Raw genomic sequence first — 26,378 nt, forward strand, 5'->3', positions numbered from 1 at the left:
GATATGAACAAAGAGATCGTGGCATCAACAATCGAATTTAAAGTAAAAAGTTGCTTCAATAATAAGGTAATTCAGTTTTGTTATTTCATGTGTTTTTTTTACTTCATCGTCATATTATTAATTACATTGTTACAAGATATATTATTCTCACATGCTCGGAATACTTTGATCTGAAATTAGTTTTTATCTAGATTACGAAAAAGATAAAAGGTGATTTTTTTGGTAATTCTCGAATTCACACACATCCTAGTTTTGCTATGAATTACTTAATTTTGAATTGTTTTTATTTGATGCTGAATAATGAACCAAATTTAGATATTTATTTCACTGAACAGTTATAACACTTTTACATAGAGGATATTTGTTTGTTTGTGTGTAAGATGAAATTTTATTTCATCGAGTGGGCTTTAAAAACAGTATTCTCACGAGTGGCGTAGCCACGAGTGAGAATACTGTTTTTAAAGTTCACGAGATGAAATAATATTACATCTTACACAACAAACAGACAAATTTTCTTTTTATTTTATGCTTAAAAACAAGTTAAAACGAAATTTCCATAATTCTAACGTTAATATTAAAATCTGTTTCCCCCATTGAGAGCCCCATTTAGACGGAATTTCTCATTTAAAACAAGAAATCTTGAGCTGAAAAATAAGTTCGACAGACAACGTTAAATGGCGGTGATATTTATTAATTTTATTAAAAAAATATGAATGATCGCTTGTTTTGATAATAAAAACAAACAATTCTTGTAGGAGAAAAAGTCCAACCATCCATCCATATTTCTGTTACTTACTGCGAATTTATATTAGACCTGGCTTTGTAAAATGTAAGCGGCAGCCATTTTTTAAAGTTGTGTATTTCATGGGAGGAAAATAATTGTGTAAGATTCAGAAGGATATAATTTGGATTTGTTAGTCATACACCTTTTTAAAAGAAAGAAAACTTATTTGAGGATTGTAACAGACAAAAAATAAGTGTTGACAGAAGTGAAAACTTTCAGAAAAGGAGCTAGGAAAATGGAAAACTTGGAAGCTTGCTAGGGAACGCTGCCGCTGGGTTTTTTTACTTATTTTACGAGTGATGGCTGTCAATGCTTTTCAATTTTTCATAAAGCATACGGCAGTTATTGCTCGTAGGATACTTTAATATGCCCAAATGTCATCAAGAGCAGGTTTGCACGGGGAAGGAATGTATTTTTCAGACTGTAAAAACGAAACAAAAAAATTTAGAGATGGAATTTGAAGGAATAGAAGTAAGTTTTCCCTCTTTATTACTTTTGACATTTAAGTTATTTATCTATTTCAGCTTTGCTATTTCTTTTAACAGCCCGACATTATCAGAATTGTCAGTAAAAATAAAATTGAGGTACCACATGGGGAAAATCTTAAAAAAGTAGTTTCGTCATTGAAAAAAGTGAAATTATATTTTGATAATTTTCACTGTGAAATTATCAAATATAATTTTCACGGATAAATCAGTAATCCACTGAAAAGCATAAAATAAAATAAATTATTGTATTGTTGTTGACATGTGTCTTTTTAGTTTCATAATATTTTTGTACATAGGTGACAATGTCATTTGATGAGGCGAAAGTTAAACCAGGCGCTAATGTTAACTTGAACATTGGTGCGAGCCCTAGTTCAACATGCTTTGTCGGGATGCTCGATAAGAGTGTGACCCTCCTTGGAGGCAATAATCAGCTCACCCCGGATCAGGTAAAAGCCTTGTTTTATTCGTACAATATGTGGTCAATGATTATTTCTTATATAGAATATTATATTAACCTTTAGTCTGCCGAGTTTGTGTTATGGATTTGCCAAGCTTTGAATTTCGAACAGTCAATTCTGAGTGTTTACTGGATTTAAATATCAAAATACAAGGTTGCATACCAACAGTTTTGAACCTGGTCAGGCTGACCGGACGTACATGTTGTCCAGGCTCTAAATTGGTGCAAAACCCTAATCACTTATTGCTTCAGTAGGTTAAGTGTTAAAAATCTTTAATGCATATTTTATAGAAATACCAATTGATAAGGAGCTTATGGTAAGTCAAATATGACTTCTACGGACCGATAGTTAGTCTGTTTCAATACTGAAAAATTGCGAGCTGAGTTTTATTTTAATTTTAATGTTTAGCTGTTTGAGAAGGTGAAGCAAGTTTCACGTCCATACCATTACATCAGTTACTGGGAGGAAGACCGGGCTTATTGTGACAAGAAAACTGGTCCTAGAGGTAATGATAAACATTAAATATACTACTTTACGTTTTATTCGGGTTTTTCCTTTGTTTATGATCATGTGTACTAACACATTTATATATAGAACACGGATGAATGAGAATTTAATTGTCAGAAGCTGTGCCGCTTTCATAACGCTGTTGGTAGACAAGTCTGTATGGTGACTCCTCTAAAAGAATGTCGCTCATTTGTTCTTCTTCAAGTGTAAGGCACAAAGATTCTTCATGTCAAAATAAATCATCTGATTATTCATCATGTTATTTGAATATTGCTAAGAAATATACACAGGAATATCACGTTTTATCCAAATTATTACAAGCGCATTTAATTGCATAAGGTTGAGGTCAAACTCTTGTCGACCCGGCTTTCATTTAACAGGTGTTGATATATTCAGACATGAAATGCTGATAAATGAATAGGTTTGCAGAATTTGAACTTGCTGTAGACAGCAGCTGTAAAATAATCGGTATCAACCATTATCGTCACGCCCCATTTATACATATAGACGCTAATTTGACCTTTATGAAACACAGACAGAGGCGAGACGAATATATTCTATTTCCTTAATCTGACTCATTTTCATTTTTATACATATTTATCTTAATTCTTTTTAAATGTTTATAAAGTTCTGATATTTTCCTTTTACATCATCAGGACCTGAGCAATACTATTATTCTTATTCATCACCAACCGGTGTCGATGCAGAACAATCATTTAGGGTGAGTTTGGTTATATTGACGAAAATTATTAATTTTAAATATGCGAATATTTACAATATCCTGGTTATACCCATTTTGTAATATTTTGAAATATGCAGAAATTTACGATTTCCTTTAATACCTATCTACCTATCTTTATGATAACTTTAAATATGCATAAATTTACGATATCCTGATTTTACCTATCTTTATGATATCTTTAAATATGCATAAATTTACGAAATCATTGTAATACCTATCTTTATGACCGCCTCCGTGGTCGAGGGGTTAGAGTCGATGACTTCTAATCCAGTTACCTCTCTGGCGTGGGTTCGATCCTCGGGAGATGTTTTGGTAGTTTAGCACGGAGGAAGGTAGTCTTGAACTTGTGTAACTCTCCAGGAACGATGGTTAGGAAACTACCCGCCTATATGACTGAAATACTGTTGGGAAAAATGAAACAAACAAACAAACCTATCTTTATGATAACTTTAAATATGCATAGATTTACGATATCCATGGTCTAATTGTCGATAATGTGAAACATTATAATCTTATTTCAAAATTGTAAAACATAATTATGCTTTTTATTTTACAGGATGTGAACTTGTGGGTAGAAACAAATGCTTTGTTACAAAGTAGGCCGTGTACAGAACCGACACGAATGTATTGTGAGCATTTTTTTTGAATATATATTTTTTTTATCGGTGTCTATTTCATATACATAAGAATGATGTACATGCTTTTTTTTATCTTTTTATTTTATACACATGTTTTTTAACTTTCCATTGTATGCATGTGTTATTTGGTATATTTGTTACCGTGCGGGTTGTGAGATGAAGTTCGACAATAGCTAATTAGTTTAATTAGTTCTGATTAGCTTTACAGGGATTTTCTACTTTTACTGAAGAGTTATTCAAAGTAGACAGATTGATCATAACTTACAAATCAAAGAATGTAGTAATTATATTTTCAACCTTTTACCGGAAAAAAAATTAAAATCCGTAAATTTGTAACATTCCTTTTAAAATTAGCTATATGGTAGTGTAAAATAAAAAGTGTCCGTTTCCCAATGTCACGTGATTATGGACTGGGCGAACTCTAGACTTTTCGCTACCTTAATTTATAATTTCTGCATGGACAAATTTGAACTGTCAATCGGCAAGTAAAAGATCACAGTAAGAGGTATCCAACAACATAAGTATAAGGTAATTTAATTAGAAATCATAAAAGAGTATAAAGCTTTATCTAATGAAATATTTTTATAGAATTTATAATTGTATGGACGATTATCTCGAAACGATTTCTCTGTTATTTGACGCGTATGAATATGGTACGTAAACAGGATAAAAAAATTCTGAACTAAATATTATCCTCCTGTTTTATTATGATTTTCACAGTTTCGCAATGATTTTGTGCATGTACCATTTCATTTCTCTCAATGAAATATGAAAAAAATAATTCTTTTACACCTGTGTCAGGTATTTTTCAAATTATTATTTTTTAAAACTCAGACTATTTTCATTTATTGTTAACTACAGACAGCGGATGTATAGCTTTATGCACTTTAAGTTTGGATGAATTTATACATCAAAATGAATAAAATGGTTTTAAGATTACCGGCCAGGACTCGAATCAGCGGGATCTATAGATGATATACCAGTGCCAATGAGTTTGGAGGGAAATATTACCCCTGTAGAAAGTAATGTAAAAGCAAAACAGGACGATGGAGATGCAGAAGAAAGTATCCGTACATTTTTCCCCGAGACTTGGCTGTGGGACATTATCAAAATAGGGTTTGTTAAAGTTTGTGTTGCAACAATAAATCTCACATTGTTTTGACACTTCCTGTTACCAAGGGCTTCCCTGATTCAGATTTATTCGATTCGGAAATGTAGTTTCATAAAACTGAAGACTCCTCACAATCAAGGTAGCACTTCCCGTTTTAACAATTTAAAAGCCATGTTTCTAGAATTGTATAAAAATAATGTTGCGTTTGGGATTTACAAAAATATCTAGTTTAGGGAGATATCACCCTTTGAGTTAACGATAGATATAATTATTACCTTTTGTCTGTGAAATCTGAATGTGAGGATCAACAGCGACACCCTGTAAGATTTAGTCGCACCTACAAAACAACATTCAACTTATAATTATGAACAGAATTTACCCAAGACTTGCAGGAGAACGTCTGCTGAATAATACAGTTACGTGTATCTACCATCCTGAAGAATTCTATCCAAAACATGTCAAACATCATCAATGGTGGCAGACTCATTTCCTAGTGCAGTCTACAGTATTAATTCAAGAGTGATATCATATTTGGGAGGAAGTATCGGTTATTTTATCAGTTGTACAGTGAGAGGATATTTGGACAAGATGACATGGAATCTATCTCATACCTTGATGTGCACAAATGCAGCCTATTACTGGAATAATGTCTAAAGTTTTCAACAGTTTTGTAGCTTAAAAAGTGTACCAATGATATATTTTGCACTGTAAACTAAACGTTAATGGGAAATAGTGTCCAACAAAGAGGAATTAGTAAGAAAAAAGCTATTCTAGTTTTAGTGGCATCGTCCTTGACCATGCACCGCAAAGGGAACAAAATAAAACATCCATTCAACATGATAAAAGATATTTCTAAACCACATTTCCATTAATACAGTAAAACCTTAAAAAACAACAATATATCAACATAAATTGAAAACAAAGTAAGATATCGGCGCAATAAGAAACGGTCAGTAAAAGTGATATAAGGGATGATAAAAATGTCAACATGGCCACTATCACCTTTTTCATTACTTTTATTTATATTGAATTATACTTAAAACACGTTTAATCTTTTTGTACTAGTTTATATTCTTATAACTGGGACTCATATAAGATTATTTCGTTTATAAACTGATTGCTGAACATGAGCTATTTTTATAAAGTTCCCATTTGACTTTTTGGAGGACATCATTTGTTTTCTTAACTTCATCAAGAGCTAGCTAAAACTACCTTCTGTTGTTATTAAATCATTTATAATACTAGAGCCTGTTATATCACATTGTTTTCATATTCAAATTATCATATTTTGAGAATGTTTTAACAAAGAAGTGTAAATAATATTAAACGCAGTCACATAGATACATACAAAAACAGAATTCAACTATAATTCCGAAACAAAATATTCAGCCGCTAAATACACGTATGTAGTATGTTCAGTAATGATTTGTGCAAGCGCCATGTACTTTATCTTAAATTATAAACATTATTCTATCAATAAGGGTCATTTTGAGTATATCATAGATATGCAAAAAATGTCTTGACGGCGCTCAGACATGTTTATTTTGAAGGTTGCATTTTTCATTTAATTCCCTATCAGTTCCTTTCTTTAAGATACTAATAGACGCGCGGACTGCCAGGACTGCCAGGACGGCTGCCAGGATTGGACGGACCTGAAGGTGAAATACAGATAAAAGACACCATTAACATAAAAAGGGATGTGAACTACAAATAATATTCTTTAGCCTCCAATACCTTCATGTACTAATACCGAGGAAATAAATGCTTGCGTTAGAACTGACAATGCTGATTATGAATGTCTACGATCAAGCTTAATAATGATCAGACCTGCAAACAAAAAGGGAATGTTACCCAAAAGTGCATTAAATTATTTTCAAAATTGTTTGTTTTTTTTGTCCCCCAGCCTTTTCAAAGAAAAAGGGATGATATAGAAATAGGCTCCTACCGTCCGTCCGTATTTACGTTCGTCCGTCTGTCCGTCCGCCACACTTGCGTATCCGGTCAATAACTACGTCATTTATCAAAGGTCTTTGAAATAACTTGGCACAATCGTTTGTTATACATAATTAGACTTTGTGTCATGCACAACAAGCGGACGCCTACCTTCAAGCTCAAGGTCACTTTTTGTGATAAAAGGTCAGCATTGTATATTGGAGTTATTACTTACTTATCCATGAAGGGATTTTTAAAATATATAGCACCAATGTTCACAATAATTAAACAGTGTGTCTTGCGCAAGAACCAATGGCCTACCTCCGAGGTCAAGGTCACACTTGGAGGTCAAAGATTAGCATGGTCTGTTATAGGGTATATTTTGTGTCCGGACCATAACTTCTTCACAGTTTAAAGGATTTTGAATTAACTTAGCAAAAATGTTCACAATAATAAGTCATGTGCTATAACCAGACCTCTGGCACCAGTGTCAAGGTCGAACTTGGAGGTCAAAGCTTAATATAGTCTGTTAGAGGATATATTTAGCTTCCAGTTCATAACTTTCTCATCCATCGAGGGATTTTGAAAATACTTGGCACAAATGCACAAATGTTGACAATAACAAGTCGACATGTCAGAAGAAACCCCCGGCTGTCTTCCTTTAATGTCAATGTCATATTTCACGATAAAAGGTCAACACTGTCTGTTCGAGGGTATTTGTGGTGTTAGGGCCATACCTTTTTCATCTATCAGGGGATTTTGAAAATATTTAACAGAAATGTTCAGAACAATAAGACGATGTGTCATGCGTAACACCAAGTCGATTACCTCCAAGGTCACACTTAGAGGTCAAAGCTAAACATTGTCAGAGGTCAAAGCTTAACATGATCCTTTATAGGATATATTTTGTGCTCAGTCCAAAATTTTTTATCATTCACGGGATTTTGAAAATACTTGGCACAAATGTTAACAATAATGGAACAATGTCTCATGCGCAACATCGGACACCTACCTTTAAGGTCAAGACCACAATTTGGGGCAAAAATTAAACATGGTCTGTCCTCTCTGTCGGCATGTTTTTTATATTAAAACAGAATATTAAGTTAGGTTGTACGTCCTTTCTGTTTTACGTACATTTGTAGATTAAATGTCAAGATACCCATTTTCTTACTTTTTGACTGGGGTCAGTAAACATTAACTCAAGTTTGACCAAATACCGTAACCGCAATGTAACTTGAATTGGACATGAGAGCAGACGGGTTGCAATGGAGTTTTGCCTCGTGTTACATTATTCAAATATGACGTTCTATATATCCAGTGACGAAATATGGTATTTATTTAGGACGTCATCCTACTTCTTCAGATTATGACTATGGTGCACCCGAAGCATTAGACGATTTGTCAGTCGCTGCTGTACCACCAATGCCTGTAGCAAGGTCAGACTTTGATATCAGTGATAGATCAGAATCTGAATCTGAAAGTGAAGTAACTATTCGCAGTTTCTTTCCAGAAACATGGCTTTGGGATGTGTTGAAACTTGGGTGCGTACTCCTGAAATAAATATGCAACAAAGTTCTTGTTTCCATGCTTGTTTTGGACATAACAAATATATGTAAGCGTAACAAAATACAGGGTCTCCCCGAGTAAAAGCTTTACAAACGAAAATAAATAGCAATGATAATAAAAAGTTAATTACACTCATTAATGTGAATAAGCAAACGAAAGGAAGTTTCAAAATTGGTCATTACATTCTTATATTTTTATTATACGTTTTTATTCTGTAAAATATATTATTCAGCAGACAATTGTACTTACTTGAGTTACAAAATCATGCCCCAGTCTTTTAAACTGTTATATCAACTCAATTAAAAGCACACCTATTTGAAACCTCTTTTTTACTATACATATCTAGAAACTTTTATTATTCAAAGTTATCTCGAAAAAAAATCAAATTTTCTAGATTCGCTTTTTTATTTAATTTATACTTTAAAAGTTGTGCTTCTTTATGTTATCAAATGTCCAAGTTTACATTTAACTTCATTATCCTCATTATCAAACTCTTAAACGTGTTACGGATTGTTAGTATGCTTGCGAGATATTCATTGAACGGGTAATATGATAATTTGTTATAGAGAAGATGGAGCGCTGACCGTAACCACTACAATACCCGACACTATAACAGAATGGATTGGTAACACCGTATGTACACACGAAAGTGACGGCGTGGGCGTAACGGAGATGACAGGCGTTACTGCATTCAAACCTTTCTTTGTGTCACTTACGTTACCTTATTCTGCTATCAGAGGAGAGGTGTTACCTATAGTTGTGACTGTATTCAACTATCTCTCTGATTGTATAACTGTAAGTGATTCTTTCCTTATACATGTGTCTGTATTTTTCCATAAATATCTTTTTCTGTGGCATATCTCTCAAAGCTTCTGAGAAAATGTAATAAGTGAAACGATGTATATTACTAATAGTGTTTTTGCAGTTTTGAATCAATTCTCTCTCATTCTCATTTCTAATTGATTAAGTATTGAGGCGCCGTGTAAGATATTTGCGTGTGTTTTTAGTGATTTGGCGTTTAAAATGTGCCTCAAGAAGTTTAACATAAATCATTAAAACTGTGAGAAATTACGAGTCATGCTTTATATTGCCATATTCCAGTCTCTTGACTTTTTGACTTTCATTGCTGTGGCTTTATTTCTTGATGACTCTAAATAATTTTGTGTACCTAAGCAATTAAACTGTTTCAAGAATAATTCGTGTTTAAACTGCGCCTAGCTTGTATATGATATAATTCATGACTGGTCATCTTAGGCCTTCATCCATCGGTGAAGCCGGAAGGTCGTCATATGAACTTCGTGGCGCTTGTACATGCATGTATTAAAACTTTATGAAACAAAGTTTTTAATGTATTTACTTTTCTTTTCAGCTCGAGGTACAGTTTAGGGAAACAGATGGTTTTCATTTCTCAGAAACTAGTGCTAAGTCAAGACAATTTTGTTTATGTGGTGGAAACAGTGAGTCAACAAAATTCTACATCATACCAACAATAATTGGGGAAATAGATCTAGAAGTTGTTGTAAGTTGATTTGATTTAAAACTATCATGGCTTAAATATAGGCTAGTAAACAAATTTTGATTCTGACAGTCTAGTGAATCTGATTTTAAAATTTGTCATTTGCTAGCCATATGTGAAACAGCGACAAGTATTGAACAGTTATAGGGGGGACAGTGTCAAAATGCACATTTTGTCAGTGCAACCATTCTAATATGATACGATTCAGCTATAGATTTTACTTTGGCTATCATATAATACCCTTCTATTTGAACATTTTACGGTACCTTAAAGTTTGTTACCCAATGTGTTTTAATAACATTAATTAGAGTCATCTTTTTTTCTATTTTACAGATTGATAATGTGCATAATTCTATTTTAGCTGAGTATATTGATGCGTTACTCATAAACAAATAAATATGTCATACATAGTTAACAATTAACATGTATAAAGTTCTAAGAGTATTATAAATGTTTTTTTTATTTATTTTTTTTTTCATTATTATTTAATTTTATTTTATTTTATGTTCTCCTTTTTTTCTTTTATTTTTTAATCATCAAATGAAACATATTGTGTTTTAAGCACATCTATATGATTCGGAAACATTTTGTTTGAGTATTTTTTCTATGTCGGACTATTTTTCATATCTATAATTTCTCTACCTTGTCCTGTATTATATCATTCCAGGCTGTGTCAATTGATGCTGTTGGTTTATGTGGAGACGTTGTTCTTGGTGAAATAGAAATAGGCGTTACTGATGGTGTACAAAGACAACTTCTCATAGAGGTATGATGTATGAATCAATAGTTTGTCCGTTCGTGTCTTTGATTGTAGTAGTGGTAACAAGTGCATGAAATATTTCACAGAGATGTACATTCTCTCTTTACTGTGAAGTAGGTAAATGTGCATGTTGTGAATCAATAGTTTGTCCGTTCGTGTCTTTGATTGTAGTAGTGGTAACAAGTGCATGAAATATTGCACAGAGATGTACCTTCTCTCTTTGCTGTGAAGTAGGTAAATCTGTATGGCATGTGCTTGTGTCATTGATTTTTTTTATTTTATTTTTCAGGCTGAAGGCGCACCACAAGAACAAACAAAAAGTTCATTCTTATGTGTTAAAGGTAAGTCAAGTTTTATATTACGTTGATATTCTTGTATAAGTCTTGGTAAACACCGGTTTCATCTGTCTGTCTTGTTTTTATTATCCGGGCTGGACCTAAGCAACAAACGAAAGGATTTCAACGGCAAACCTACTTCACTACAAAAAGAAATCATGGATAATTGCAGCATATTCCTTTCATAGGATGTCACAAATGTGCAGCATGACCAGGACTTGAAGCCGGGACGTTCAGAATACCATTAAGCGGCTCTACCGAGTCGCGTACCTTCATTTTCCCCTGATGAACAGTAATTTATCGTGACATATTCCCCACTTTTGAAATTCGTATTGAAAGTTCTTATGGATTCAGAGAACACTTTAAATTATGCCTGACCTGGACTCGAACCTTGGACCCTGTCTTACCGTTACTTGACCGACTGAGATATTCGGAAGCTTAAACAATTCTATACCGTGATGATTCAATTCGTTACGATCCTACAGGCGGCAAGGAAGGACCAGAATTAGAAGAAATCACGTTTTAAACGATAGGAACTTGTTATAAACTATTTTACAGTTTCATTATTAAATGCCCCTTCACCAAAGTTCAGATCATAACATGAACTTGGCTATGCTACTGGATTAAGAATTTCACATACAAAATCGTGTAGAGTTAAAATGTGTGTGTATAATATTTACTCAATAACATATCAATCCCACTCAAGTCACACATGCACGCCCCTATTTGACATGACCTCTTTCGACTTAAGTAAACATTCTTTTTTCGAGTGTATACCAATCTGACTTATAAAAGTATAATTTCTAGGGGCTTTTTGTTTACCTCTGAACATTTGCACATGTTTTAGTCCATTAGTTTTGTTACTGTGTATTCATATAATTATCATTAATAAAATTTCAGAATCAGAATATATAACTGAAGTGGTTGAATTGAATCTTCCGTCAGATTTGGTAGATAGCTCGGAACGTGCCACCGTCTCTGTCGTCGGTAAGTTCAGTGGATACAAAACTCAACCTTAGTCATAGTCTTCACTTTGTTTGTTTTTGTTGTTGTTCTTTTATTATTCTTATTTATTTGTGCATATTATATTAGCTTTGTTGTATTATTTTATCTTTAATAAATCTTTGACCGTTTCAATGTCTAATCTGGACTTAACCATTGAAATTTAACATATTAATTTAATAGATAGTAGTATACTGTATTATAGTTATTACAAAATATGTATTTGCTCAAAAAACAATTGCAGGTGATATCATGGGTCCAACGCTTTCAAATTTGAAAAACCTATTACGAATGCCGTATGGTTGTGGAGAACAGAATATGGCATCGTGGTCACCGAACATATATGTTTTACAATACTTGGAAAATACTGAGCAACTCACAGAAGAGCTTGAGAATCAGGCGGAGGGATACATGAGAGTTGGTTAGAATGTTATAACACATATAAATAATATAAATATTTTTTTACATGCGTTCGTAAACCTACCTGTCATTTATACGGGAAAGTCAAAGGCCGAGTCAGGGCTTTCGAATGCCCGGCTTTAGAATGCATGTGTATATTTAAAAGGAAATCAAATAAATTGCAATTTAAGATAGATTTATTTCCATACCTATCAGTGAAATTATCGGTGTCATTTCTAGTTGGACGCCGCCATTTTTAAGGTAACTCAATGATAATCGGCAGGGTATTCCGATAACGGAACAATCGCAACTTTTCAGCATAAGAATAATAGTCAAGGTGTTTTGATTGGAAAAAGAAGCGTAGCATGAATAACCAAATAATAAAAAAAATTGAACAATTTTTTATCTGACTATCCCGTTTATAGGCTTTGCCTGCTTTCACATTATTTATTTTGTTCTGTTGTTATTGTTGCTGTTACATCTGATTTAAAAAGTGATACACTGAAAGGTGTATCTTTCGTAAATGGAACGTTTTACATGTAAATACCTATGCCACAGACACATTGTTTAGCCTCATAAATATATATGATGTATTTGCAACTTCAGGATACCAGAGACAGATGAAGTACCGACATAACGATAATTCTTATAGTGCATGGGGAGAAAATAACTATGGAAACGCTACCGGAAGTCTGTGGTTGACGGCATTTGTCGTAAAATCTATGGCGCAGTCGTCTGCTTATATTGTAGTGGACAAAGACGATATACTTAGAAGTGCACGCTGGTTAGTAAGCCATCAACTTGATAATGGCTGCTTTCCTCAGGTTGGAAAAGTTTTCAGTTCCTACCTTAAAGGTGGACTTGATGGGGACAATCCAGCAGGACTTACGGCGTTTACCCTTATAGCACTTGTTCAAGCTGACCTTGGTAAAGAAGTAAGTTGTTCCAAAACTTGCCGGAAGTACAAGATAACTTTGCTCGAGTTCAACACATGCTATTTCAAGATAAAAGATGAACATTTCAATATATAAAAATAGCATTTCTATTGCTCTCGACTCAAATTTGAGAGAGAAAAAAAAAACAATCCACTGAAAATCTTGCAGCAATGCTAGTATATTCCGTTGCTTTTTTCTTTTAAATAGTGTTACCGTAATAAAATGATCGTTTTTGAAATATTTTGGCCGTTTTTAATGTAATGTTGTAGTAGTAGTAGTAGTAGTAGTAGTAGTAGTAGTAGTAGTAGTAGTGGTAGTAGTGGTAGTGGTGTAGAGGTAGTAGTGGTAGTGGTAGTAGTGGTAGTTAGTAGTAATGGTGGTGGTGGGTAGGGGTAGTGGTAGTGGTAGTAGTGGTAGTTAGTAGTAATGGTGGTGATGGTAGGGGTAGTAGTAGTGGTAGTGATAAAAGTGGTGGTAGTAGTGGTAGTGAGAAGTGGTAGTTTTGTTGGTAGTGGTGGCATTGGTAGTGGTAGTAGTAGTGGCGGTAGTGGTGGTGGAAGTGGTAGTTTTGGTGGTTGTGATGGCAGCGGTAGTGGTAGTTAGTATTGGTAGTTTTGGTGGTTGTGATGGCAGTGGTAGTGGTGTGAATAGTAGTAGTAGTAGTCATCTAAAATTTAATAATGATAACATGCTTTTATACTCACACACTTAAAAGAATGTTCATTTTTGTATTTTCAGTTTGAGGCTAATATAACCAATGGATTTTATTCATGTTTGGATACATTCTATCCAACAGAGACCGACACTTATACTTTATCTTTGATGTTATATGCGTACACATTATATGACATTGAAGGTCCAAGACGAAGGAAAGTACTAGAGGAGTTAAAAAGCAGACGTGTAAATAAAGGTATAATTACTATTCATACTTAATTTAGTGGAGGGTTCATATCTATTGCTTCGAAACAAAAATAGCCAGATAAAAAATTCAGACCTTTTTTATTTTGTTTGTCTGCATCGCCTGTGTATAGTAAGTTTAGTTTCTCTTAGCTTCTTTGACACGTTGTTTTTTTCTGCATGTATCGTTTTTATTTTATAACATTATCTGTATTCCTTTTTAAACTGTCTACGGTCTCTCTCTTTATTCTATCTGTCTGTTCTCCTGGTACCGGTAATGGGTGAATCAGCTTTGCATATTTGTGTTGTTCTCTGCACTGATGCACTCATATCGTTATCAATGTCTTTTTATTCTATTTTTAGGTATCCTGAACAAGTTCTCTGTGCATTATACGGTTTGTATACTTTTTATATGAGCCGTGTCACGACAAAACCAACATTATGGGTTTGCGACCAGCATGGATCCAGACCAGCCTGCGCATCCGCGCAGTCTGATCAGGATCCATGCTGTTCGCTATCAGTTTCTCTACTTGTTATAGGGTTTGTAAGCGAACAGCATGGATCCTGATCAGACTGCGCGGATGCGCAGGCTGGTCTGGATCCATGTTGGTCGCAAACTCATTATGTTGGTTTTGTCGTGGCACGACTCATATGCCCTTTGCTTGTTTTTTACCCTGACCAAGCTCGCTTGTTCTATCTGTTATATATCCTGAACGAGTTCAGTTTGTTCTATCTGTGTTGTTTTTTCATTTCGCTTAATATCCTGCTCTGAAACAATGGCAAACGATTGCATCTAAAGGCACTTTATAATCTTTATTGTTACACCGACTAATATATAAAAATGGATATCAACTAATTCCTGCATAAAGTAAGGCCTAAAATACTATTTGTTTTCAGCAATCTCTTTATAAAAAAGTATGGATTTTTTGTCAATGACAATACTAGCGGCATTGTACATATGTAAAAAATAGTTCTCTAAAATGTCAAATGCTGTTCACAAAAAAACACTTTTTCGTATTCACCTATGTCCCTATTATTTTCAATCATCCTTATCCTAGTTCGAAAATGAGTAAAGCACCTTTATTTGCAACGATCTTTACGTTCGATTACTTTCAGATGGGCTTGCGCATTGGCAGAGAGGGAAGGAAGAGGAACCGGAAACAGACGCCGACTATTACTGGTACCGAGCACCTTCTGCGGAAGTTGAAATGACGTCATACGTCCTATTATCAATGTTGGCTGAGGGATCTGACGTCATTGGAGATGTACAGCCGGTTGTTCAATGGTTAACAAAACAGAGAAATCCTTACGGAGGCTTTTCATCTACTCAGGTTCTAATTATCTTAGGTCATACGGTTTAAGCAAAAAAAAGACTAGCACTAGTATCATATACTTTTGAAAATACATATATAAATAAATATATCTGAAATATACCATAAATAGTGATTCACATCTTCTCTAAAATATTGAAAACAGCCTTAAAAATTAATAAAAATTATTTTGGCGGGCCGTTTTATTTCCTTTATTAGAATGTTTAGTTAATGACAACCCGAATCTGAAGTTAAAGGTCCATTATGATCCAGAAATGCTTTAATTTTTATTCATTAAAACATTATATTTCATGTCTATAGCTTGAACGATCTTTTGCTTCTTCTGCATTTTGACAAATTATTGTATTTGTAATGGAAGTGAAAATACTACTTTATTTGAATTTTGATACTTTTACGACAAATCATTTCATATTATGCGCTACTCACTACAAACAGTCTCTAACATCATTATTTAAACATTTTAAATTCATGATAAGGACAACTATATATCCGTTTCTGGGGCATAATGTGCCAATAAGTGGTACGTTCTTTCCTTCTCAACCAAAGGATATTAGATTCAAGTCGAACCTCGGTCAAAACTATGTTTCCTCATATTACCTGTACTGGTTTCCAAGAAGCGGCCAAACACATAAGCATTTAGCTTTCATTGTAAATTATCATGATGCATCTAAAATTAATATGATTAATATGGTTGAACAAGAAATTGATAGAATAAGAGACAGATTAACGGACAAGAATGATATTTAAACCAACATTATTGCGCTTGTGAGCGTTAACACAGTCCCCGACAAATCAATTATGATGTATTTAAGCAATCATGATGATTGGGATATATTCAGAGCAAAGTTATCAGGTGAATCGCAAACCCCGTCACGTTCATTAAGCAAGAAACTTTACACCTCATCGCTCATTACTGGTTGGTTCAAGGAACGGATTCGAAAGTGTACCTATAAGCTTATAGCTTCCAAACCAATCGCGAACATTTTGATAAACGTAATAATCAGCCTTAATTTGATATATAATTTTAAATATTTTGTAGGTAAATGTTGCAAACATTTTTATAGGTCTTACACAATGCAATGCGGCCGATTGATATAACTATAGGTATTTCAAACTTGTTGCCTTACAAGCCCTTGCTGAGTTAAGTTAACATATTCCGGAAATATTGCACTTTTGCTTATATGTCTAACACAATAATGCAAAATATATTGTAGGACACAGTTGTTGCATTACAAGCTCTCGCCGAGTTCGGCAAGTTAACATATTCCAAAGACACCTCCGTTAGAGTTACGGTCAGAAATCAGGACATTAATCACGTGTTTTCTGTGACCCCAAAGAACAGTTTGGTATACCAGTCAGTAGATATCGCCCCTAACCGTGGAGCAGTGGAGATGAGCATCCATGGATCAGGCTGTGCATTGTTACAGGTAAAATATTCAAAAAAAACTTCTTGAATTTGTTGAAATGATATATATCACTAGTATCTTCACGCCGACACGATAGACTTCCTAGATTACTTCTGACTGTCATCATGTTTTTATTACCACCACAAAAATAATAACAATTACGTTTACATCAAATAGAATAGGATATTTTTTTTAATATTTAATAGGCTTGCGTCTTATGTTAATAAAATAAACAAAAGAATGTATGATGTTTGTATGTATAAAAACTTAAATTGTTTGCTTTTCAGGTTAACATGAAGTATAACATATATACAGAGGACGATAATGCTCCAGCTTTCTTGGTCGATGTCAGGTCTTATAGGTCCAGTAAACAGAAGAGAAACTGTGCAATAAAAACACTTGAAGTTTGTTCCAGGTTATAATTTCTTATAAAACATTTGATATTTGAATCAAGAAGTTTTATGAAAGTAAAATAAAGTTTTAGTGATTTCATTTATTTCATTTGCATATAGGAAATTTTTATTTGAAAAGGAGAAGGTTTATATGTTATTATTCACCATTATTAGTTGTCCATCTGTAAAACACGTGGCAAGAATTTGATTTTAAGGTTGAAAAGAAAACAAATCTTCATGTACATATACATATAACTATTTTACACATGTTTTATTATTTTCAGTTATGTTAAGGGAGGGGTTTCAAATATGGCCATTGTGGAAGTTAAAATGCCAACTGGCTGGGTCCCAGTCTCGTCCACTCTTGATGAGGTAAATCTGGAAACCAGCATTAGACTGGGTTACAACCTTACAAATTAACAAATAACGTCGTGGAAAAGAATAATGAATAAACATAAATAAAATATTGCAGTTGCAAATCAAAATAGATTTTTGTCTTGCATAAGATTATCTTGACAGCGCAACTTTTAATTAAATAAACTTTTTAATTGTCCCATCTAAAGTTGTATTTCGTAAGTAAATATATGATCAAACAATTTTTTAAGACTATTGCAAAATGTTAATCTTATCAATGCTTTGTTATTGTTTATTCTTAACAATAGTTTCCTCCAAGGAATAGTGAAACGCTTTACAAACATTTTTAAAGTATTTTGGTATGAAAACACAAAAACTTCGAAACCTGGTCTTCATGTTAGGCTGCTCTATTCTTAACGTTGTTAAACCATTGTGTTTTCAGCTTCTTAGGTCGGAGAAAATACAGAAATTCGAAGTGGATAAGAACTACGTTGAGCTTTACTTTGATGAGGTAGGTATAGTTTTATTACGTTTTACAAACCAATGATATTACTTAAAATCTGATCAAATTTTTCTATGAAATTTATAAATGGTCAAATTATGATGTTTCCATGCTCTTATGATCGTTCTCAAAAGAGTTGAAACATGAAATGTTTCTGTTGTTTAAAACAATGAAAACTGTACTTAAACACAATAAAATGTTACGGAACGAAATATTATGCTGTCAGTTAAAATACTATTACCGTTAAGCAATGACTTCGTGTATGCGCTTAATCAAAAGGAAATATAACATTTTCTTTTTATGCAGGAATTTAGGAATTACTCTTTTTCAAAACTCAAACACAAAATGTTTTCTACAGACAGCGGAGATTTTTAACTTTAATCCTTAACCTTCTTGACCTGTCCGCGGACAGCGCACACCACTTCTCAGTGCTATATAGTAAAATAAAAACATCATAAAAAGGGGGACATACTCTGCAAACGTGTTTATCAGACTTACCTGCCATTGATAGTCAACAAATATTTTAAGTTTGAAAAGAATATCTATAACGCTTTTTGTGAAAAAGGCAAATATTTTAAAGTCAAACAAGGGAAATAATAAAGTGAAAAAGAAGGCTTTCAGGATTATCTCCATCATATAAATGTATGTCAAATTTGGCAAAGGCTAATTACTTTTAGTTCTAGTTGTAATTTGTTTTGCTTTAGGAATTTCAAGAAAAATGTATTTTTCCTCTTGTTATTTTAAAGATTTTATTGACAATGTATAAAAACAGTCTCATTTATTGTATTCCTTTTAGATAATGATTACTAGTACTTCCAATACACTTATATTTCTTTATTCCATTAACTGTGCAATTAAAGCGTGAATTGAATAAGCTTCTTCAAACGAAGATATTCCGCAGTTGTTTTACAATAAAAAAAATATGATCAGCGTTTGTTTAAAGTGGAGCTATAAAAAAACTATTCAAATTCTTGCTTTCCAAAAATAATCATTGGATACGTAAAAACAAATACATGTACTTTAGTATACTTAATTAGATATTTTTATGGGAAGAAACATTCATAAAATTATATTTTCAGTTTTCAAGCACAAGAACTTGTGTAGATTTTGACGTAGAGCAAGAAATACGGTTGACCTCTAAACCGGCTTTAGTTAAAGTATATGATTATTATGAAACAAGTAAGTATAAAATCGTCTGACCTTTAACAAATGATATATTCAATACTTTATACAATTAATCCTAGTAATACGAGTACGATAAAATAGCAAAGTCGACAGGAATTGTATTAAATATTGTTAAGGTCTTTTTATCTTGTGTTTTTGGAAGAAAACTTCAAACGTTTATGATGGCTACTGGGCCGTCGTTGCCGTCATGCAAAAATCTTTCATGTTAGCCCATTATTCTAACATTTTATAAGTTAATACCATTACATGAATGTTGGCACACTTGCTTATCTTGACAAGGTGAAATTGTTAGACAAGGGACATAATTTTGAAAGCTATATTTCTAGAGTTTTGTGCATGCAGTGCTTTTGTTTATAAATGTTGTTTTTGTGAGATTTTGACATATTTATATTTGCATACGTGTCATTAAAATATGTTATTTGCAGCGTAGAATATCGTTGTTAAAATGTGCATATTTGGTGAACATTTTATTTCAACCTACTGGTTTATTATACTATATTTTCCAACGTAATACTGTTTATAGATCTTGAAATGTCAGCGGATTAGGTTAAAAAAATGGACACGTAAACCATTTCAGAAAGATCCTATATATTGTCTTACTTATGTTAAAATGGCTAATGAAATTCCCAGATTACAGTTTGTAATTTTTAAATGACCAATGAAAATTCTACCAATATTTAGTTCTTCCCTGTATATGTTACAGGGAGTGTCAGACTGAATTTTGATACGGTTTGGTATGTATAATCGATCTTGTCTATTACAGGATACAGTGCTACACGGAATTACTCATTAACGACAGTATGTGGGACGAAGGAAGAAATATCATTTGACAACAAAGATTTAGATTGTTCTATCGTGCAATGCAGGGTGACTAGCACAAGAATACCTAAAAGTGTGAGTAGTTCGATTCTTTGTCTAATTTTCATACTACATTGTTGTATAGTAGAAACCCTACTTACATGTGAAACCACCTCACAATTAAGACCACCCGCTATCAAGAACGATTTTTTGACCACCATATTGAAATATTATACCTTCCATGAATATGTTCCTTCTTTATTTCTGTAAGTGTCAGCGAGCCTTTCAATAGATGACATCAGCGGTCCGTGAGAAAGAGGTAAAGTGACCGTCTCAGCGAGCACTATTATGTTTTTATCGGACAGCTAAAATTTCCAGTATATTTAACAAACAAAAACAATATGATTTCCAACTTTTAACAGTTTTTTCTCGGATAGTGCGGTATAATATAGCACACAGTGTTTTGGACCCCAAATTATTAAAGTGACCTCCCACTCAGCCCAAAACAATGAATGTATGGACCTCAACCTTCTGCTTTGGTACATTAACAATTTGTAGGCTGACTGATCGGTCACTATAATGTTAAGAGGCCCTCAGTGCTGTGTACTATTTTTAATTGATGTAATCCCCTATATGAACCTAGAAATTCTGCTCCAAGTACTTCATTGCAGGGAAAACGATCCAGCTTGTTGCCCATAAGACATTGATCTATTTTCACTTAAAATCTTAAAATTACCGAATTAAGTTGGTCCTGTTGATAAGAAAAACTAATGTGTGAATACTTCCTGCAGACTTTAACTGAAGCAGGATGTTATCTTTTTGGGGAGTTGGGTTTTTACGTCGCACCAACATAGTATAGGTCATATGGCGACATATCAGCTTCCCCACATGTAACAATTCAAGTCTTATCAGGATTTGAGCCCACTGTGGTGAGAGGCAAGTGCAGGAGCTTAGCTAAGCTTAGCTAAATTTGAATTTACGTGTAGGCAGAATGTCTCTCGTCTGTGGATTTTTGCAAGTGTGTGTTATTTTGTGATTAGGACAATTAATTCTGGGCTTAAATATATTCACGGAAAAGTGAAGGAAATCTATTAAGTGTTACCACTTGTTCCATGACCTTCATAAAGCTACACCCCTGCGAAAAAAATGAAAGTATATAATTATATAATATTATATAATACATGAAATGTTAAAGCAAATATCTTACAGAATCAAAAGTAATGCTATTGTACAATTTTAATATATGTATTATATACTTAGTCTACTTGTATTTTCATCTGTTTATTTTCTGACAGAGCTGTCCAAGATGTTTAGAATCACTTGATAAAGATGCTCTGGGAAATCTCTTCTGCGATTCGGAAAAGGGTATGTTTTAAATTTGTATGCCCCCACAAAGTGGGGAGCATATAGCGTTGCACTTGTCCGTATGTCTGTCCGTACGTCCCGAAATCTTGTGAACGCAACTCTTCTTAAATTGGATGGCAGATTTTGCTTAAACTTCCAGGTATGAACAACCTTAATGTGTAGATGGTAGTAAAGGAAAGAATTTTCGCTGCAACCAAATTAAACAGAATTATGGCCCTTTGTTGATTTTTTCACTATATACTATGTAGAAATTTTGTGAACGCAACTCCTCTTAAACCGGATGGCAGATTTTGCTTAAACTTCTAAGGATGAACAACCTTAATGCGTAGATGGTAGTAAAGGAAGGAATTTTTGCTGCGACCAAATTTAATAGAATAATGGGCCTTTGTTGATTTTTTCACTATATACCATATAGAAATTTTGTGAACGCAACTCCTCTTAAACCGGATGGCAGATTTTGCTTAAACTGCCAGGGATGAACAACTTAATGTGTAGATGGAAGTAAAGGGAGGAATTTTTGCTGCGACCAAATTTAACAGAATTATGGCCCTTTGTTGATTTGTTTCACTATATACCATATATATGTTAACAGTGGGGGCATCCGTGTCCTATGGACACAGTTCTAGTTTTCATCTGAAATTGTATTTTAAATATTAAGTACTAAGTTAATGTAGTATATATGCTATATGTGGAGTAACACATCGACAAATTTCGTATAATATCGAGATTAAAATATGCTTTGACATGATCAAAATCTGAAGAAAAAAAGTTCGTATACTTTATTTAGAAAATGATTTTAATCAGTTTGATATGACATTGGCTTCGTATTTTCAATTTTTGTCAACATCAGAGAGGTATTAAAATGACCATGGCTTCGTAACTGAAGTGTCGGTAAAATCAAATTGATATGACCATTACCTTTTCATTTTCCGGTAAAACTAAAATAAACGATATTGAACCATTGCTTCTTACGTTCCGTTGTTGTTGTTTTGTTTTTAGTTTGGTGTTATTGTTGTTGTTGTATTTTCTAGCGAACATCAAATAATGTATATCTGTCGTTGACTTTATAACTAAACATTAAATGAATGTTAATATCACCATGGCTACGTACTTTTAGTTATTTGTGAATATGAAATAATTCTGGAATTTAGCGATTTACCTCGCAACTGTCAGTCACGTGATCATCAGATATGCGTTGATCTGACGATGACGTCATAACTTTGATTATCTTGTTAACATCAAATAAGTGTTGATATAATCATGAATTCGTATTTTTCAATATTTTGTGAACATCAAATAAGTGTTGATATGGACATGGCTTTGTAAGTGTCAGTTCCTTGTTAACGTCAAATAAACCATCATATGACCATGGATATGTACTATCAGTGTTTTGTTAATACCAAATAAGCGTTGATTACACCTTGGTTTTGTTTCATCAATTTCTTTACAACATCAAATAAACATTAATATATCAAATTGTGTCCTAAATTTCCATTTCTTGTTAACATAAAAATAATCATGTATATATAGCCATGGCTTCGTAATAGCTGTTCTGTAGGTGTGTGACTTCAATTGTATTTGATGTGTTTGGTGTGGTACATGCTAAACGATAATTAGTTTAAAGACAAAAATTGTGATAAGCACTTCAGCATAACAAATGATTCACTTGACAAAAACAATTATTCGTGATCTAGACAAAACGTTTTAAAATTTGAGATGATTTTTGGGCTACCCAACTGTATGTAATATCGTAACAAAATTTTATCTAGATAGGCGAAATTTAAGGAATTATTGAAGAAAAGACTGATTCTTAGTCCATGTTATATTGTGACATATTGTGACATGATAAATGTACATGTATATCATTTGGTATTAAGTCTTTGACAAATTTTATTGCTTTGCATATACAGTTGTTTGCAATATAACCCTCGACGACCAGTCTGAGTTATAAGTTAACCACCGTTTATATTTGGCCATTTAACCTGTCAAAATAGTTTTTACTAATTATTCATTTAAATTAACCGTCCAGTTGTATATTAACAGTGTACAAGTCTGTTGCCCGGAGGAAGGGAGATTACTCTATCAAACTGAAAGCAGATCTACGGGTTAAAGGAAAGGATATAATAGACAAGTTCGTCAATTATGATATGAATGATCAATGTGACTGTCCAAATGTTCAAGAAGGTCCAGGTAAAGTTTATTTCTCTTTTTATTTTCTAACACCAGCTCTGACATTTACTTGTGTATGCCACCGTAAGCCTAGGCCTGTTGTACACCAGTAAGGCTAATGTTTTGTCAACTTCAATGACCTGACACTTAAACTAACATGGAATATTTCCAGATTTGAATTTATAAAACAAGTATATCTAATACATCAAGCAATGTGAACAAAATAGATTTCTAGTAAACAAAAGTTTCTTGGCTTTGCATAACTGTTGCTGTTATATCATCTATTCTGTTTTGCCATGTGTACCCAGTAACACAGAAATTGGAAAATAACGCACGAACTGTAAAGTAGAATTGTGCTGGTCTATGGTCGTTTTATATATAATGATATTGTTTTATATATATTCGGTATGCTTCTGCCAGACAACTCTTGTCATATAACACTTAAATTAGCAGATAAAATGTGACTAAGACCATTGTTACGAGGAAACGCCGTTTTCATGACTGATACATCATACTTTATTTGTTTTTTTTTAATATAATCATCGTCGGATACCCACAGTTGTTTATCATGTTAATGTTAAAGGTTCGGCCATGGATAAAATATGATATGGCTTTTATAGTTTGACAAATGTCTCAGGTATACCGGATATAAAACAGTATTATTTTTTGTGTATTTTTGTACTTATAAATATCGGCCAAACAAAAATGCCACTTTCAAAACAGTAGTCAAGTCGTCATTATCTTAAAAAGTAAAGAAATTCCTGGAAATATCTGTAATACCGATTAAAGAAAATGTCATTGCAGCCGTCATTTCTTGTAATTTGGTTACTATAAAATATGTTGGTCCGTTGTATTGCATAATCATGCATAATTGTAACATTCCTGCTTACAAAAAACTAATTAGTTACTTTCATGACTTTGCTCTTTGATCATAACAAATCCAACTTTGGAAAATGCTACATGTTTACTTGAAACTATAAATGCATGATTCAAAGGGTGTTAGGTGTTATGATTAAAAGATTAACTTTCAAGTCATTAGTGCTTGAAATTAATAAAAGCATCCTCGGACGTAAATTTTATATTCTGTATTTCATAAATAAATTAAGAATCAACGTACCTGAATATGAAATGTAATATATGACCTTAACATTATTTATGATTTAACTTATTTCTTTAACTTTTAGAGTCTAGAGCCTTTATTTTCACAAAGGCCGACGCATTCGACCCATCAACAGAAGTGTTATCGTTACTGGACTCTGAAACAATCATACGTTATGAGAGGAGTTATGAGAGAATAATGAATAAGCTCTCTTCAAAGGCACATACTTGTGACAGACTGAAAAGTTTGAAAAGATCCACTTCTCCTAAAAGTGCTGCCAAGCTTCTGCGACTAAGACGGAAGTTAGGGTTGTTATAGAAACGTTGTACATATGGTCATATATAATCTAAGAATTAAAAAATTGTATTTGAATTTTAAGCCTTAAATAGAACATCGGGAGAACATCGCAAAACAATTGAATATTTTGTTACTATGATTTAACCGTGATCTTTAAATGATTTAAATGATTGTTTTACGACTTTTAATTGAAAATTAAATTGTGATATATGAATAAACTTGATAGGCCCTAATCATTATGACTGTTTGAAATCTTGGTATTATATGTCCTATTCTTTTGTCATGCGTTATATTAGGTTTAGCTTTAAATATTAATCCGCCATGATTCGAACAATTCTTGTTTATGGGTATGCTTCAATTACATTTAAACTGGAAGTTACTTGTTTTTAAAAATGGCACATTTAATAGCTGGAAGACAAGTTAAGTAGTGATGTTGTCTATTGGAATGTAGTTGTTGTCTTGGGTCGGAACGATCCTTGATATGACATTTTATAGTCGACTGATAAGGCTTACTGTTTGAAGCATTAAACGTTCCGTTTTCAACAATAACTTCTGGTAATAACTGCTCGTTGGGTTTATTTGCACAAATGTATGCAGCGTATCACTTTAGAAGTTTTCATACTGACATTACTCCAGTCTTTGGCGCATTTCTTACGGCAATTTGATTTGGTACGTCTCATTTTTATTATAATATAAAATGGAACAACGGTTTCGATTGGTGTTTAGAAATGATGTCATGACTGTAGAGTTATGACTCAGTCTTGAAAGTTTTTTATGCCAAAGAACGTCACGTTACTTGCATATCTAATGTATTTCATAATTTGGGTTAAGTATTCATATTAATACAAAATGAAAAGGGTAGCAACCTTTGAATATCTGAATTATGAACTACATTTGGAATACTGACGTTATGAAATTCCGGTGCAATTTTTTCACAGCTTTATGTGTCCCGATTATGAAAAGGTCATGGCTGCATGTAGATTATGGCTACATGAAAAGGAAATTTCATTAAGAAAACATTTTGTGCGGATAAATCCCAAATATACTGCTAAATTACAATATTATTTGCCAATTACTTCATTATGCCTAGATTTGTAATTTGTAGCATAAATATACTTTAATTTGTTTTTACTTTTATAATAAAACCTCATTTATAATCAAAACCAGTAGGTGTTTGTTTATTGTTTATAACCTGAGTCCAATAGACTTACATGTTACGATCAAGTCAAATGTACTTTAATAATAAAAACTAGCCCAATGTACTTACAAAATACGAACTAGTGCAATGTATTTACAAAATACGAACTAGCTATAGCCAAATGTACTTAAAATACGAACACGTCCAATGTACTTATAAAATACGAACTTACTAAATACGAACTAACCCAATATACTAACAAAATACGAACT

The 26,378-nt window shown here is 33.1% G+C and overlaps 1 protein-coding gene across 1 annotated transcript; it reads left to right on the plus strand.

The window, feature by feature from the left end:
• Position 1: 1 nt before the first annotated feature.
• LOC132749331 (murinoglobulin-1-like) lies at positions 2-26,134 on the plus strand (the record flags this gene model as incomplete). The annotated part of the gene is given in 24 exon segments (XM_060739061.1): positions 2-66; positions 1,569-1,718; positions 2,139-2,235; positions 2,894-2,958; positions 3,536-3,608; positions 8,024-8,201; positions 8,793-9,021; positions 9,596-9,745; positions 10,410-10,508; positions 10,792-10,843; positions 11,738-11,824; positions 12,084-12,260; positions 12,845-13,173; positions 13,912-14,083; positions 15,187-15,401; positions 16,616-16,828; positions 17,095-17,222; positions 17,484-17,571; positions 17,996-18,064; positions 19,135-19,234; positions 20,004-20,134; positions 21,334-21,403; positions 23,447-23,593; positions 24,757-26,134. Coding segments are annotated over 24 exon segments (3,317 nt in total), but the record flags the coding sequence as incomplete, so codon positions are not given.
• Between the last annotated feature and the right edge of the window lie 244 nt (positions 26,135-26,378).

Source organism: Ruditapes philippinarum, unplaced genomic scaffold (assembly GCF_026571515.1).
Source record: "Ruditapes philippinarum isolate M1 unplaced genomic scaffold, ASM2657151v2 ctg113_1_1_1_1, whole genome shotgun sequence".
Classification (NCBI taxonomy): domain Eukaryota; kingdom Metazoa; phylum Mollusca; class Bivalvia; order Venerida; family Veneridae; genus Ruditapes; species Ruditapes philippinarum.